This window comes from Scophthalmus maximus, chromosome 6 (assembly GCF_022379125.1).
Source record: "Scophthalmus maximus strain ysfricsl-2021 chromosome 6, ASM2237912v1, whole genome shotgun sequence".
Taxonomy (NCBI): domain Eukaryota; kingdom Metazoa; phylum Chordata; class Actinopteri; order Pleuronectiformes; family Scophthalmidae; genus Scophthalmus; species Scophthalmus maximus.
The window spans coordinates 21,994,275-22,011,536 of NC_061520.1; the positions used below are offsets into that span (position 1 = coordinate 21,994,275).

At 48.6% G+C, this 17,262-nt stretch overlaps 1 protein-coding gene across 3 annotated transcripts in view; it reads right to left on the bottom strand.

Annotated features, from left to right (window-relative positions):
• Nucleotides 1-11,461: 11,461 nt before the first annotated feature.
• Nucleotides 11,462-17,262, bottom strand: part of shq1 (SHQ1, H/ACA ribonucleoprotein assembly factor) — a 37,666-nt gene continuing 31,865 nt past the window's right edge. For all 3 annotated transcript variants that reach the window (XM_047332861.1, XM_035632247.2, XM_047332860.1), the window contains exon 12: nt 11,462-12,284. In XM_047332861.1, coding sequence (XP_047188817.1) covers nt 11,642-12,284 — 643 coding nt within the window. In that variant the 3' untranslated portion in view covers nt 11,462-11,641. The remainder of the gene's footprint in view (nt 12,285-17,262) is intronic.

A 17,262-nucleotide genomic window follows, 5' to 3' on the forward strand; every position in this document is an offset into this window, starting at 1 on the left:
ATTCATTCTCTGTGCACCATGGGTGCCATCTCACCTCATGGTATTCAGTCATATGGCTGTCCATCACAGTGGATATAGAGGAAAGTCATTGGGACTACCGGTGTCATTAGGAGAAATCCTCTGGGGACCATGAAGGACTGTGCGAATCTTTGTGTTTCTTTATGTCCAGACATATTTTCCTTTCCTTTTTTCCAGATGGGGCTGGAGTGCCCGAGTGAGCCACTTGTGAGAATACTGCTGGAAAATCTTCTCGGAAGCGAGTGGACATGTTGATGACTGAGGAAAGAAATGGCTCCTGCGCGCTCTACCCAGATCCTACGCAGTGTTTCCGGAAATGTTCCTGTTGGCGTGGACATGTCTGAGTCGGACAATCCCCTGCTGCGGTCGTCATATGTGAGACGCGAACTCCGGGAAAATGTCTGGACCCGATTTTCCCAGACATTTTACATGTGGGGTCATGTCTGAAAACAGCTGTTTACTGCCGAACACAGGGAAAAAAGAGCAGTTTGAGTGAAATCCTCAGCAAATCCCGTGCAGCTAACTCTGCTATCCACGTTCAACGCACAGGATCTCTGCAGTGGGCGGCTGCTCCTGCTGATTTAATGTAGGAGGAACACATTACAGTCGTCCACATACCATGCACATATCAGCGGATAGGCCGAACAAGCACTTCCAGATAAATCTCATACGCGCATCCCTCTAATGGCCCCACGCGGCATGAACAATTTGCGGTCATAACATTGTGAGGAGGGCTGTCATGTGAGGAGAAACACGCCATTAAGAGTCAAGCAGCTGTGTCAGATCAGACTTTTACACAGCCCGCCGCTTTGTCATGTCAGAGAAGGTCGCAGCTTGTCCTTGTCCACTGAAGCGAGTGTTTGCACGGTGGAGAACGGGCCCAAGGCAGGTTGTCTGCGCTGCACTCATCCATGTAACTGGAACATGTAAAATACTGCACGGCGCTTCTCCTCCTTATGCCTTGTGAGTAAAGCGTTGCATGTCCGGGGCCTCGTGTGGCGGAGATGTAAATCGCGCTAACGCAGTGGAACCGGCGCGGACGCAAGCCCGCGCCGAGCACAGGAAATATGACGACCCGGCGGGAAGCGGAGGGGGAAAATTTGCCGCGAGGGAGGCGGAAAGAATAAACAGCCTAATTAGAACGTGTCATAACACGTCATGACAAGGTAAGTACGGGGGCTCGTTTGACAGCGAGTGAGAACAGCGTTTCGCTAACACGGGATGTAGAGTCGTCGAGGAAATGAAATGCTCCCAGGTTTGAGACTTGGTTCGTTTTTTGAGATCCATTATGAATTTTCTTTTTAAAAATTGGATCTGCAGGTCTGATTAACAAAATTAACATTATCACTTTACTTATTAATTCGGTTAGACTTTCTTTGCACGGCCTGTGACTGCCCCTTTTTAATGTGTATCATGGAAAATATACTCCGAAAGAGAAGGAGAGTCTGATGATATAACTTCTTAATTTCCACTTTTCAAAAACATTTGGTCTAATAAATCATAAGACAAAAAATAAGGCATTCTAATCACAACACAGATTGTTAAATAATGACTTAATGACCCAATTATCAATGCATTTGTATCCAAATGATCACTAGAGCTTTTCTTGGTATTGATTGATTGAAGTGTTGTTGTCAGGATCAGTGGACCTCCGACATTGTGACAATTGTTAAGTCCTCTCGAGGTAGAGATAGATTTCTATCAAGAACCAGCCACTAGTATCCCACTACCACTCTCAATATGACAATATTCTGAATTTGCAATGCCTCATAACAGCTTGTTTCCTTGGGGTTATTCCAAATTTAGCTTTATTAGGAATTTAGTATTTAAAGGTCTCATAATGTAGAAAGTATTCCCAATCCTTCTTTGGTTATAAAACAGGTCTAGCTGCGATATAAAAAAAAACCATGACAGTTCCAAAGAATCCAGTCCACGCACACAAGTCCGTACTACTAAGCTGTTCCGTGAAACAAGCCGTCGGGACTTCTGTAACTTCGTGATGTCACAAGAACAGTTACTCAGCGAGGTTCACCATGCAATCTTTCAGGATTTGGTTTCTGCTATATTTTTATTCGACCTCTATGAAGAACTCTTGAGCTGTTTTTTTCCTACATGAACTCAGACAAACAGAGTTTTTCCTTTCACCATATGATGAACGCATCAGGATATTGTCCAAGTCAGACGTGTTCAAACCAACGGAAACATTTTCGCAACATTCCCTGGCACCTGTATTTTCACGGTTAATCCTCTGGAGATTTTTCCTGCCTTATTCCCACTTGGTTCACTCTGATTGATTTTACTCGGGTGCTTGCAGGAAAAGTTCCAGGAAAATGCCCGGAGCGACATTTATGGACACTTTGCGTTCTCACGTGTAAGCCCCTCTGGAAAACATTCAGGGAAAGGTTCGGGACCCCAGTGCAGGTCTGAATGTTCAACTTTTGGTCCTTTGAACACTCTTCTTCTTTCGTCTGTTTACAATCAGCTTTGCACGTTGCACACGAATCGACTAACTCTGCAAAGAATGCAATTCCGCAGAACTTGCAGATCAGTGACGGTGCACCACGGGCGCAACGGGACTGCAGTTTGACAGGATGGGAAATCCTCCATGGGGGAATTAGGTCAGGGAGGGCGTAGCCGTGGTCCGTTCGTCACAGGAGCCTTTTAATGTTAACCGGAGTTACGGGTGGCTGCATGGGAATATTCATTTATTCTCATGACCCATGTAAACAGTTTAGTAGGAATATTTTGTCCATGTGAACGCAGGGAATGGGAATCAGGTTGGGGAGAGGGAAAGGACGAAATGAAGAGCACTGGCAAACACTGAGCTAAGCTACGATGCCAAACAGACAAAATAATAGTCACCAAGTTGACAGCATACTTTCCCTAATAGATTCTAAATAGACATCAGTTTGGAGGATGACAACACGCGCGTGTTTTCTCTCTGGCGTCCAGACTCTGGGTCTGTTCTCGATTGGAGCCTGTCACGACGCCTCCTGTCACATCCCTGTCACAGTCGTGCGTCCTCCAACAAGCCGGATGGCTGAGTCTGCCAGGCCGTGCATTTCCAAGAATGACACCGTTGGCACCCACCCCCTCTGAGACGAACACTGGGAATGATCCATGGATGGAATGTTGGATTGATTCACCGCTGCCTCTCATCTCCCCCCGTGAGAGGGAGAATGCCTCTGCTGCCGCAGTTAAACGCTGAGCGCTTGCCGCGAGCTCCTTGACACGTACACGATTGCTGCGGCTCCAATCGAACGTTTCAGTCGGCACACCCGCGTGTAGTGCCACTGCGCACAATCACAACGGCGCAGGGCGCGAATTCCGCCGGGCTTGTTTCGGCCCAATTCAAACACGGCTGTTGGACAATCACCAGAGACGGTGGCGGCACGTGATTGCCGCCCCGGCCGCTTTGCTCACTTGACTTTAAAAAAGGAACGTTGTAGCCTCGAGCGCGCGTGTGCCTCCCGCGCCGCGCAACATGGAAACGCCGCCGCCATCTGCCACGTCAGCGTGTCCTCCGTCCTTGGCTGCAGATTTCAAAGTACATCGGTGGTGCCTACGATTCTGCCCCTGCAGAAGATGAAGATGGCGATTGTCCATTTTTCATATGGAAGTATACGCGAACAGCTGTGAGAGTAAAAGATCTAGTGTCAGTGTTAAATGATTTGAATTTATTACATTATGCACCTTAAGTTTATTTTTCTTTTGTTCAGTAACATTGGACATTATATTCAAACATTCTGGGTTTTTTTTGGATATCCTGAATCATGAACTTGAAATTCAAGGGTGCCAATAATTTCGACCGGGACCGTAGCTCATTGACTTCATCCTCCTGTCACTCAGAAGTTAGAACTTGTCATCTGCTAATCGCAGGGTCGGTAGTTCGATTCCCCGCCTATCCCCAAGTGTCCTTGGGCAAGAGTCAGAACCCCAGATTGCCCCTGACCACTGTGCAGCATGTGAAGAGGCATGGCTGGTAGAAGTGCTGGGTGTGTGTGTGTGTGTGTGTGTGTGTGTGTGTGAATGGGTGAATGTCAATTGTAGTGTAAAGTGGTTTGTGTGGTCGATAAGACTAGAAAAGTGCTATATTAATACAGTCCTCATACTATTTCCACATACAGTGACTGCCAATTATGGTCGATTTATGTCTTGTCATGTCTTTCTTGGCATCGGCAGAAATGATTTCTTCTGCCCAAGCGCAACGGCTCAAATACAACTGTGGTTCTCTATGAATAATGCAATGATGCATTTGCAGTCCATGAGGTACAGTGGCACATTATCTCACGTGTCTGTACACTTGAAAAGGTCCTGTTGTCTCCTGATAAGATTCACAGCCCGGGACATGCAGCGTGTCCTGATGTCACCCCTGGGCTGTGGGGAGCTGTGCGAACGTGCGTGCGCGCGCGAGCGGTTTAATCGACGCGCCAGTAAATCCACGAGTGATGCTAACATCTCACAGATGTGCGAAGGCTGGAGATCTCCCGGCTCAACCGCAGAGCTGAATGTTGCGTGGGTGGGCGCGCGCCCCATTGGTTTTCGTGCTGGAGAGATTAGTGCACATTAGGGCTGGAATATGTTAAAGGGGAACGCACACTTTTAGATCAGAGGACGGGCCGGACCAGGCTGCAGACAGATGCATTACCAAAAATACACATCTCGAGGCTTTTGATCCAAATAGCCAACTTCAATATGTCGCGTGAGTGAGAAAAATCGGAGATGAAAAAAATGCACGTGTTTCTAGTTCAAATCACGAGATTTATTCGAGGAGGGGAGAACTTTCTTGACCTTTGGGGAACAGCATATGTAACAAAATACTCAGCCCAGTCGGGGTTTCCATCTCACGGCCTTTATTCAGCCAGTGGAGCCGGCTCAGTTTTCCCCACCTGATCTCAGGGAAAGACTTTCTTGCCCCCGCCTCCCCTGGAATTTCTTGATCTTTCTACTGGTCAATGATATTGACCTCCTCTCAGTCGATGCTCTGACCACGTCGGGTCTGGTGTTCACTGACAGCTCATGTCGACTGCTTTCTCATTCAGTCTTTCACCAAGAGCCCCTGCATTAATATGTATGCAGCGTGCCCAACAACTGCAGAGTGATTTCTTGAATTAAGCATAAATGAAGGATGTTCCTAATTGAGCTTCTGGTCCAAAGATGCTGAGACCTAATTCGACAGTATGATCGGGGAATTTGTTGAACACTTACAGACGGTCTTTCCTCATAGGCATTCGTTGTGTCGCAATGGAGTGATCAAAAAAAAAAAGGGAAATTATAGTGCCCATACTTTGGTCATTTACAGGATCAAATTATTTTTAATTTGGGGGGCTGTAATGTTCAACAAATGTACTATTTGTCTTGCTGCAGCCCGCATTTTCATCTTCAGTCTGAAACGCCGTGTTTTGGCTCTTGGCCCGCCTCCACAAAGACCCAGTCTGCTCTGATCAATCAGCTGCTTAGAGAAGTCTTTTGAAAATGTCACCCCCCTTATCCCGAGGCTTCTCGATCAGTTTTAAACGCCACGGTAACCACAGCAACAATAGATGGGTTCTGCCGGACGGGTGTCAAAAGCCAGGTCGAACCGGCTGATTAGACCTGAACCACCTTCTCAAGTAAATCTAGTTACAGGGCTTCTCACAGTGGGTTTTTATCATTATTTTTGTAGATAACATCGTTATCCGTAAAAACTGTACGCGGGCGCCCATGTTAAGTCAATTGAGTAAGGCCGGGGTCACCCGACGCGCACCAGAGTAGTGCTGTAGTGCTGTATTCTCATATGCGCCTCACTCTGGCATGTTCTGGAAATTGTATTAGTTGGCAGGAAAGGTTGCAGGAAATGTCCCGAGCAACATTGGCGTTCTCACACTGAGCTCTTCCGGGAAAGTTCGAAGAAAAAGGCCCGGCCTTCTGTGCATGTCTGACTCAGGAATTCAATCGGGGTGTTTGAGGCAAACGCACCGTTTTGTCCTGCGGCAAAGAAGAACTCCCCTGGCTGCAGACCCAAGCCTTTGAAACGTATCTGTCTTTTCACATGCACAAAAAGCTGCGACACGATAAAAGGAAAGGGAAAACGCCGGGACAAAACGAAACGGGCGCTTGTTACATTTGGAAAATGTAATCGAGAATCCCCGATCCCTGACGTTGAACAGGCGGGAGGGGGGCATTCATTGCTCACATGCCCCGCTCATTGGCAACGTATATATATTTTTTCCGACATCAAACTGACGGAACCTGCGAAAAAAAGATCATCAAGATGAAAAGCCTTGCAGCACAGCTGCGGTGATCGAAGTCCTCGCTTAGCACACGAAGACACTCATCATCGCAATCACCCCGTGCCATTTGGACCCGCTGAAGGGTCCGGAGGTCAACCGCCTCCTCGTACGCAAGATCCAGCCGGGGCCTCATCGACAGTTATCCGATTGCCAGCCGATTGGCTTCCCTCGGCGTTGTGAGCGCAGCAGTCCCTGAGCCCGCAGCCGGCTCCGCGGACCGCTTCCCTCCGCGAAAAACGTCAGCTTGTCTGATCTGACGCCGTTCACGCCGCTTGACACCGCGTTGACGCGCGACGGGCGTACTCGCTCGCTGTGATGTCGGGAGAATCCAGCGGGCTGCCAGTCGACTAATGGCGCTTCAGTCGTTTTCTTCCCCCTTTCTCGTCTGCGCTCGTCTCACAGTCTGGTTCTTTGATGAGCGGCGGCCCGAGTCTTTCCCCGAGAAGCCCGAGACACCGTGTGAGCAGGAAGTGTGGGTATCTGCTTTCATGCAACACATCCCAAGGGGGGGTAGAGGAACACGGTAGGAGGCCAACTCGCGCCACGTGCGCCGGGGCGAAGCGGAGAGGTGCTGGAAAACGCTGCACGACTGGGGTAGAGGTAGAGGGCCCGCGAGTGAGGTCGGGGGGCGTTCGGATGGCGGGAGAGAGAGAGAGAGAGAGAGAGAGAGAGAGAGAGACAGAGCATGAAAAAGAAAGTGCAGGTTCAAGCAAGAACGGTGGAGGATGAAAACCCCGGCAGGATGAAGATGTGTCTGTGCTCCGGCGGCTGCGATCAAACGGGGGGGAGAGTCCATTCGTCTGCCCGGCGCACGTCAACGGAGGCGGCGGAACCGGCACTGTCCGGGCGAATTCTCAGACAAAGGGGCCGAGTGTGTTCCTGTGTTTCGCGCTGCAGCGCAAGCTTTTCTTTTATCCGTGTCAAGATCCCGTGTCGGTAACGTCAGGGGAGCTTGTCTGCAGAGTGCTGGGGGGGGGGGGGGGGGGGAGGGGGGGGGGGGCGAGCACGAGAAACCTTTGTTCACCGTCTGGTTGCAACATACCAACGTCCGAGGGGCATCGTTAGTCTGAGGCTCGGCCTGCTCCGGGCAGAGACGTGCACTTCACACGGGAGGCCAAAGGGCACCGTCCCGTGGACGCGAGGCGGAGCAAACACAGGCACCGCCTCGGAGGTTCGGCTCAGAGGCACCACCCCCCCTCCTCCGCCCCCCCCCCCCTCACAAAGCCCAGAACTGCCTGCATCTGAAAAAATATATATATATCAAAGAGTGTGTCTGACGATTGTTCAATCGACCTCGGCGCAAAATTGCAGCGCTTGTTTGACGACGCCGACCAGGAGAGACCTTTTAGCCCAGTTTAGTTTGATTCCCATCCTGCGCTGCTGTGTGTTTCGGGCGTCCTGAAAGAGCTGCTCGGCTCCACGGATACATCTACGGGCAGACGCAGGCCGAGGAGGGAGAACGCCAGAGAGCAACAGTGTTGGTTTGTTGTTTCCAACTCCCGTCGCACTCAGAGGTTCCCTCCAGCGCAGTCGCTCGCTGAAATATTAATCGTGTTTGACAGCTGTTTTAGCTCCGAAAACAAACACGAGGCCGGCGGGGTTTTTTTTTTTTTTCCAGACGTACGCCCAAACGTGGACTGGCTTCCGATGAGGAACAACCGTTGGGTGCAAAAGACGGAACGGGCCCGAGGCAGCCTCATCAGAAATGTGCCGCCATTTCACACTGGCTAACGGCGGCCTCGTTAGAAAAATGTGCCGGAGTTCACCAGCGTGAAATGGTCGCGGCACGGACGAGTTCATGTCGTGGTGAGTGTTCAGATCTCAGCAGGTCAGAGTCTGAGGAAGTCAAGTCTCGTGTGCGGCGTGCTCTTCCAGAGGATTCTCCTCCGCCGTTGTGCCCTGCAATGTCCCCTGTACTCACTCACACACACACACACACACGCACACACACGCACACACACGCACACACACAAACACACACACACACACACACACACACACACACACACACACACACACACACAAACACACACACACACACACACACAGCTCCGGCATGGCAGAGGCAATTTGCAGCATTAAGCTGCCTGATAGCACATGTCCACTGAGAGTTAAGGAGTGATTTAACGGACATTGCTCACACCAATTAGAGGGGAATCAGCCAGGCAACGCCACTGACGACAAGTGGATGCCGTCGCTGTCAACACACTCGCACACACACACACTGAGGAAAAGGGGGGTATTTCACTGTTTCTTTTGTGATTAGGAGCATGAAACCAGCCCATTTAGATAATCCCCCCGTCAGCACTGTCAGCCTGAGAGACACTGACACATCCCATGCACTCGTTCCCTCATTATCATACGCCAGTCATTTCAAGAGGGCCCGACTACAAAGGCCCCCCGAAGAATGAGCTGAGGGGGAACGGCCACCTGCTCCCCTTTTTTCTCCCGTCGGCGGCACAGGGCAGCTCCTCCTCTGTTCGCCGGCCAAGCCTGGAGCGACATGACACAGTACGAGGGGGCCAGAAAGAAAAGAAAAAAGGCGAGCGGGAGAGAGCCGGGCCGGGCCGGGCCGAGCCGAGCCACGACACAGCCGCGCGAGAGAGCGTCCCGCACAAAAGGGATTTCTATTCGGGCAGCCATTGGGCGAGTCGGGCCTTGGAGAGCACCTGATTCATTTCTTCTTGAGGGCTATTAATCTTTTCAAGCACCAGAATCACGCCACCTCTCAGGAACGGGAGAGGAGATTGAGTTTTCTATTACGATCGAGCAGAGGCTGCGTGTCGCTGGGAGAGGAGGGGAGGGGGGGGGTCAGTGAAGACACTGTCCTTGCTGCCGCCTTTCCTATTTAAAACAAAAGCAAATGGAGGAGATGCATTACCACATTGGAGAGATAATTCAGACATTTCTATTCACGGCGGGGCGAGCAAGGTCACACAGCACATAACAAGGAGTCAAGTGGTTCACTTCATTTTCACAGGCACCCAACGTGAATGACGAGTCCATGTGTGAGTTCCTCTTCTGCACATCTCTTTACGTACAGCAGATGCCCAATCAAGTCATAACCCTCTCACGCGTTCCCCTTACTTTTTACACATGGTCTTGTGCAGAGGGGCCACCTGCATCATCCTGAGGATGTTGTGCACAGCGCGTGTCCTCAGATTATAACACAAGGTGAAAGTGAGTCGTCCAGGTGTGAAGGTCAGCAGCAGAGTCTGCCTGGACAAATAACAGGGGGCTAGGGACTAGAAGCAGGCGATGATGGTTGACAACAAATCTACCTGCCAGTGACACAACAGAAAAATCAATTCAAATATCAATTCGTCTGTTCAACCATATTCCCCAGTGCTGATCCATTGACAGCCCACCATGTGGTGGGTTTTCTCCCAGTGCGGACGAGTTCTCCCGCTGGCCAGTCCGACTGTGACATTACGAGTAGGCTTTTTTTTTTGGTTTTTTTAATGGTTCATTATGAAAATACGCCACAGTCTAGGAGTTTAATTGGAAACTGGAAATATATCATGGGGCTTGATAGAACTAATCTTCATTATTGCACATGTACTGTTGCTAATGGGCTAATTTCCACGGTGGCCTACATGAGCACCTGAACACATTAGCACAGTTCCTTAGACCCCCTGGGGGTCAAAGGGCACACTCGGTACACGGATAAGGGGCTTATTTATCAAGCCTGAGTCAAAACAGAGCGTAGGCATCGCATAAATTTCTGCCTTGTATAATTTATCAGCTGTGGTCGATGAATCGCCGCCTGGTCCCTTGAAAAAATGTCGTGCGTGCGAGGGGAGTATTAATTGCACAAGAAGCGACTGAAGAGCCGAGCCTCCAGTCAGACTCGGAGACGGCTGCACTAATGGAGGAATACGGAGGCCACTTTAAGATGAAAAACGGCGTCGGAGCCCAGTGTCACTTAGTCAATGTAAAACCCCCAGCAGGGGGGGGGAACCGGCTGCCTGCATTGGGAGGGGGCCCAGTCACCACACACTCGTGTCCCCCCAGAACGAAGGGCGGTTTTAAATGAGCAGATTTTTCCACGGCGCATCTCATCTCCCGCAACAGCGCGGAGGACGCGCGCTCCCAAGGGGGGTGTTCGCGAGGAGGTTGTCTCTCCCTGGGAGGCGGGCGAACAACACCATTCATCTCGGTAACACAGACACACGGCCTCTGTCTGAGGAGCCATCATCACCGCTGTCTCCTGAGCTTCAACGCCGGATGAAATTCCCGCTTTGGAGGGAAAAAAAGTAAAAAAGGCCAGAGGCACTGTAGCCATGCTTGACCTTTGCCCCCCCCCCCCCCTTAATTCATTGCAATCCAGTAGGATCACAAAGCCTGACGAATTCTTGCTTATTTGGCTCATTTTTGTTCACTTATGGAAAACATCAAGTCTACTCAGGGGAAGTCGAGATTCACCTCCTTGCCCCCCGAGGTGGGGTTTTTCGCTGCCGCCGCTGTATGTGGACATGGACACAACGGAGCCGGCCCGAGTGCCTTCTGCTCCTCCATCTCGCGGCTGCCTCGGGCCCCCGGGCGCTCTTATGCCGCAGCCTCGCTCGTGCAGCCCTCATCTATCTGCCCGACATGTGCTTCCTTGTTTGTTTTCTCTCGCCGGCTCGACGCCGCCGATGATATTGAGCCACGTCCACGGCGCTCCTCCATTCATGCCGGGGGAATCAATCACTCTCCCCGCGTGCGCTCCGTCGCCCCGTTTAGTGTCGACAGAGTCATTTCCACAAGGGGGTTCGTGCTTCTCCCACTATTTATTGGGAAAAGATAGCTCCCTCCAAGCAGCTCCGCCAGGCCAGCGCGGCTGAGTGATGTGCAGCAATGAATAATGAAAAAATGTTTGTCAGCTTCCTGGAATGACATTCCAGTTTCATTTATTAGAGCCCAACCTGGGTATACAAACTGAATGTGTTAATATGGGATATGGGAATATGCATGGTTAATAGAGAAGTTCTACACTTTAGTGAAATGTTCACAGAAGTGTTGAATTACCTTGCATAATTGAAAAGGAGCTGAAACTAATCATATAAAATCAAACACACTTATGTAGCAAGTATGTAGATTGGATATGGAGCAGTAGGAGCAAAGTCAAGATGACATGAGGCAGAAGAAGATGGAATGGAAGAAAATAAAACCTGCTCAACCATCAAATATCAAGTCAAGATTTTAATGAAGCTCAGCAATTTCCTCAATGAAGAAAATATAATTCCAGATGGAAAACAAGGTCCTTTAGAAGAGGGTGTATGCCCAAAATCTCACCTGCACAAAGCAGGAAAAAAAAATCCCAAAATAGAAAGAAAACTAGAATTATTAAGTTTCCACAACCCTGTCTCTCAGCTGAGGAAGTCGCTGACATCAGGATCGTCCCGTGGTTGGACGATGAGCAGAGGGTTCCTCTGAGGACGCAGCTCTAACAAAGTCCCACTGCTGCCGCCGCTGCCAGATGCTTCTGTCTTCGCCTCAGTGCTGCTCAGCTGTGAACAGCTTCGCTCCGCTTTGCAGCTGGAGTCTTGAGAGATTTTCAGCTCCTCCGCCACACGCTCTCCCAGCTCCTGGATCAGCTGTCTGGTGCCTTGTGAGGCTGAGGGGAGGGCGTCCACTTTCCTCTCTGCTGAGGGGAGTGTGCTCGGTGGCTCCTGGGGGATGGGAGAGGCAGTGGAGGTGGGTTGGGGCTGGGGAGGGCTGTCCTTGGACCGCTCTCCTCCTCCTCCTCCTCCTCCTCTCGTGCTGGATTCCGTGCAACCTTGCCCTTCAGCCTCAGATTCCTCGCTCTCATCAGACGAGGCGCTGCTGCCGCTGCTGTCACTGGAAGCGCCGCTGCAGACACCGCGGGATATCGGAGCGCTCTCGGAAGCTCCTTCTTCCTCCGCCACCATTGTTGCTGCCTCCTCCAGCTCCTCAAGCTCCAGCTCCAAGTCTTCTTTCCGCAGAGAGGCTTTTTGTAACATTTCAGCAAAGGCTGTCACCTTGTTGGACCTGGGAGGATGAAGAGGGGGAGAAACAGGGGCAAGTTAGGAAAGCAAAAAGTTGTTTCTCAATTAAACTGGTTCAAGACTACGCAAAGAGGAGGAAAAAAGAGATGCATGCAACTACATCTTCCGTCAGCGGTTCTCAAGAAGAGTGAGACACGACGACCGACTGTTCGACAGGCTCTGCAAAGCAACGATATAGCCACGGGATAACCATCTACAAATCTAATACCCATTAACCAAATCCCATTCTCGTCTGAATGCTAAGTAGACCGCGTTTCGCCGAGGCGCGGGAGGCTCAATGAAATATGGAAATATGGATGTTTAATAATGTAGAGCCGAGGAGCGCTGCAGATACACAGGGCTTGAACTCTTCCCCTCCCCCCGCTGCTGCTCTCCCTGCGAGAGGTGATAAGAGACTGAGAGGGATTACAGAGAGAGGCGCAGCCCTCCCCCTCCTCCACTACCGCGCCACCCACACACACACACACACACACACACACACAAACACACACACACACACTTTCACCACCGTATACGGCAACAGTTAGAAGCTGCAGCCCAGCGCAGGAGGAGATGTGATTGGTATTAACCCACGGCTGATGTGGATTTTTGGAGGCCGATGCTGATATTAGGGAAAAAAATTCTGATGATAATATATCGGCAGATATATGTACATAAGAAAAAAAGGGGGGGGGAAGATTCCTCAGGCTACATCCACGTTACTGCGTGGTTTTAAAATCCATCACTGCTGCCATGTTAACGCCTGCCGTCCACACTAGAGCTACATCAGTATTCGATTAGTAATCGATTAGTAAATTAATGGCCAACTATTTTTGATGATTGGTTGAAGTAGCTTTTATGAAAAAAAGGCAAGATTCTCTGATTCCAGCCTCTGAAATGTGAATACTTCCTGGTTCCTTTGCTCCTCTGTGACAGTAGACTTAATATCTTTGGTGTGTGGACAAAAGAAAACAGCATTGCGTTTGGGAAACGCAATCAACATTTTTCACCATTTTATGGACCAACGACTAATCGATTATCCAAGAAAATAATCAACAGATTAACCGATTATGAAAAGAATAGTTAGTTGCAGCCCTAGTCCACACTATTTCAGAGTTTTCAAGTGCCTAAAACGGAGAAGTTTGGAAACGGTGCTTGCCTCGCTTTAGTTTTTTTAGTGGACATTGGGAAACAATGACACAGTCAAGCCGCCTCGCTTCCTGATAGATTCTCATCAGTCACGAATCGATGACCGGTGGTGAAGTACTAATACCACCTTATCATCTGTCCAAGAAAAGAAATCCCTGCTCTCACTTTTCACCATTGTTGTTTCTCGTTAACATTTTTTATATTTTCTGTAACTAAATAACTAAACCTTGCTTCCCACCGGCACGCACATGCATGAATGGTCACGTTATACACGTTCAGGTGTGTTAGAATGGACGGGGATTAACGGTTGTGGGGACAGAGATCGTTTCAGTGTCAAAATGCGGTTTTAAAATGAATATGTAGTTGTGTGGATGCAGCCTAAGATGTCGTTACCGAACGCTTATGACAAAGAAATGTAATTGTGGCAAGATATTATAAAGTTTAACCATAATCGTTATAAATAAAAATAATACACAAATGCAACCAAATATATAGAAATTGAATAAGGAACATAATCAAATTTTCTTTTACGTAAAATATTACCATAAATGCACATCTTTTCTAAATTCTGTGAAATAAAAGTTTCACATTGGTGCATTTCAGCAAATGTAAACACACACTGATATGTCTGCAAAAGTATCATGCATCAGTCGAGCTCAAGTAATAAACAGACTTGTGGAGGATGAAACTAAGCAGAGTTCGTTTTACACCAGACAAAATGTGATGTACTTATTCTAAATAATGCATTTGTGCTCATTGTAAATTAATTCAAGAGCCGCAAACAAGACCTGAGAATATTTTGATGCCTGGCAGGAAGAAAAAAGTTCAATTTTAAACATTAGATATTTCGCCCAACAATCAGGCGGCACTGGGAACTAGATCGAATGAACACGGGCATGGTGAAAAGAAGCAGGGTGACGCTGAATGGCCACAGAGGCTGCAAGTTGTGCACAAAGTCCGACTGCATCACAGTCAATAAAAGTCTGGACGGAGAATGGGTCCGAACTGCGGTCTCGCAGCTTAATGTCTCTAAAGATTAAGATTAAGAGAATGCCCTCATAAAGCAGTGCATTAAACAATGTCGTCTCCCCCCCCCGGTCTCAGGTTTGTGGCCGTGTCACCACAGAAGACACAACAGGCTCCTTGAGGAGAGAGGTGTTTTATTGCTGATGAATGTCCTCCCACAAGGCCCCATTTGTGTAAAGCCATCAGATTGTTGGGAGGCCCCTGTCTGCACATTATTCACGCTGGGACTGCATGCCATGCTGCCAAAAAAACTTAAGTGGTGGCTATTCGTCCCTCAGCGCGGTTAGGGCCTGTGTGCCGCTCCCATTGCCATGGTGATTACGAGCTGACCTCCGTGGGTCACTGCGATTCAGACTAAGTCCATTCAGGGTGGGATAAAATGTGTGAGTTGTACTGGTGTGTGTGTGTGTGTATGTGCGGAGAGGCTACCCTTCCGCTGCCATTCACATTTTCACACTCGGCTCCTGTTGCCCTCTCTGGCCCAATTAACCCACTGCTGAGCACCAGGATGGCTCCTCATTACCGTGCAGCCCTAATGAGCTCCCCATTCCGGAGCCATAAGTGTTTATGGAAGCAGCATGTAGGGGCTGTGTATTCATTTAAGGCCTCAGGAGGGACTGTGTAAACAGATCTCACAGTTGTGATGTATCATCTTACACGTCCGCCTCTGCACGCTGAGAAGCAGAAAAGAATAAAGTGGAAGTGGGGGAGGGGGAGGGGCACTTTCTGACATGCACCTTCTTCCAAAAAATGCTTTGACAGTTTCCTCTGTCACAATGTGGCACATTTTGAAAGCAGTAGCTGAAGTCCATTGAAGTCCATCCTGCTAAGACGCTTGGGCAACTTGCCAGCTCAAAAAGGAACCAAGCAAGATTTTTTTGAAACATCTTCCCCCGTGGTATCAATCACAGAGCTGGGAGCGAAATTGCACAACACACGAGCTATGAAAGCAGTAAATCCTATCAAATAAAAACCAACGAGACAGAAAAAAGGAAATAAGACGTGTACACCTACACCGAGAAGAGGAAACTTGTCAAACTGATTGTTTCTTGCATTAAAGTATAAGTATAGAATACAATATTTTCTTTTCTTCTTTTATGTATACATATATATCTAGGCTTTTTTTTTTTTAAAAGACGTACGACTTCAGTAGAAACCAATTGGCTTTTGCTCTTAGCTGTTAAGTCCTGTATTATAAAGTGTATCTTTGAGCTAAACACTGCTCTCAGTAAGCAGGTATAAGGTTTAGCACATTCACCGTCACAGTTATTGTTACCACTAAACACAAAGTACAGCTGAGGCTATTTGACCAGGTATGACCAGGTATTTGGTCATAAACCAAAGTCCTGGACAAATACAAGTTTTGACCTGACGAAGGCTTTGGAGGAAAAGTTAAGGGATCATCAGCTTTTTTGACAATTTATCCCGAGGGGAGCATGAATTTCTGCACCAAAGTTTCCAAAGTTGGCAATCCATCTTGACATTTAATTTGAAACTTCAAACGACAACCTGTTGGCGAAACTGAATGAAATATTGGGGGGGACCACTAAAGTCATTAGGGATTCATCCTCTGGGCCACATGAATATCTGCACCAAATTTTATGAAAATGGCTAATGAAATATTTCGAAAGCAAAGTTGTGGTCCTACCGACCAACACTGGACTTAGTATGAATAACGTCTGTGAAGAATTGACTGATCTTTCAGAGTAAACATCAGTGTTTCCAAACCAATCCGAGCATTAAATAAGCTGAGTGCTGGAGACTCCTCGTATTATGAGAGAAATGCTTAATCGCAATACACAATCAGCTTGTGTCAACACATAAGATATGATAAGATAAGCTGTCTGGAGAGGTGACATGCAGTGTGTTTGTTTGTGTGAATAACAAAAAACACTGCATTCTTTGGACAATCGAGTTGTCCAAGCCATCTTCTGTGGCTTCTGTGTGAATGTCAATAAAACTAAGATTCACAACTCCCACACAACTTATTACTAAAGGATATGAAGACGTTAATGTAACCTGTACTGATCAGGATGAGTGTCTACGGGCTGTATGGAGCCTGTTTAGGTCCCAGCCTCTATAAAATCCATGTGAGAACTTGCTGTAGCGAGACTGGGGCAGAGGAGCCTCCTGCAGCACAGCCACTTCAAAGGCTGCCCTGTATTCTCTTTCCCCCGTGGGAAGTCATTATTGAGTTAGCATTGGAAAGGCGCGCTTGTTTTCTCTCCCCTCCCTTGCTCTGTGGTGGGAGAAGCTCAGCCTGCGGTGAATACAAAGGCCCTGTCCAGGAGGGGGAGGGATAATGTTGTACACAATCCGGTCATTACTACACCGCTGTTGTGGCTTGCCTTCATTAAACTGAGGAGGGGCGGCTTTTTCAAGGTTGGAAAACTTCTGGCGAGACAAAGACACCTCCATCTGCCAGAGTCTTTAGATTAAAAATGGGAAGAGCGAGCGTCTGTGTATGTGTGAACGTTTCGTGGGTGCGTGTGAAAGAGGCGCGCTAAATTACAATCTGACATTTCTTTCATCAGGCTCGTGTTCATTGAAAAAGCAACTCATTAAGTGCGCCTGTGACATTTCAGATAAAGCTGGTCTTCTGATGTATAAATCTGTGTAACATGAGCAACAGATTTCCCTCAGTGTAACTCGCAGAATGCATCATTCACTAGCTGAGGGGGATAAAATCCGACACTGGGAGACGTGATCCGTCAGTGTGACTGAATGCTGGAACGGTCCGAGGGAGTGGATTGCCACTACGATTCCAGAGATGAGAAACACAGATGTATTTATTCAACGAGCCAGTG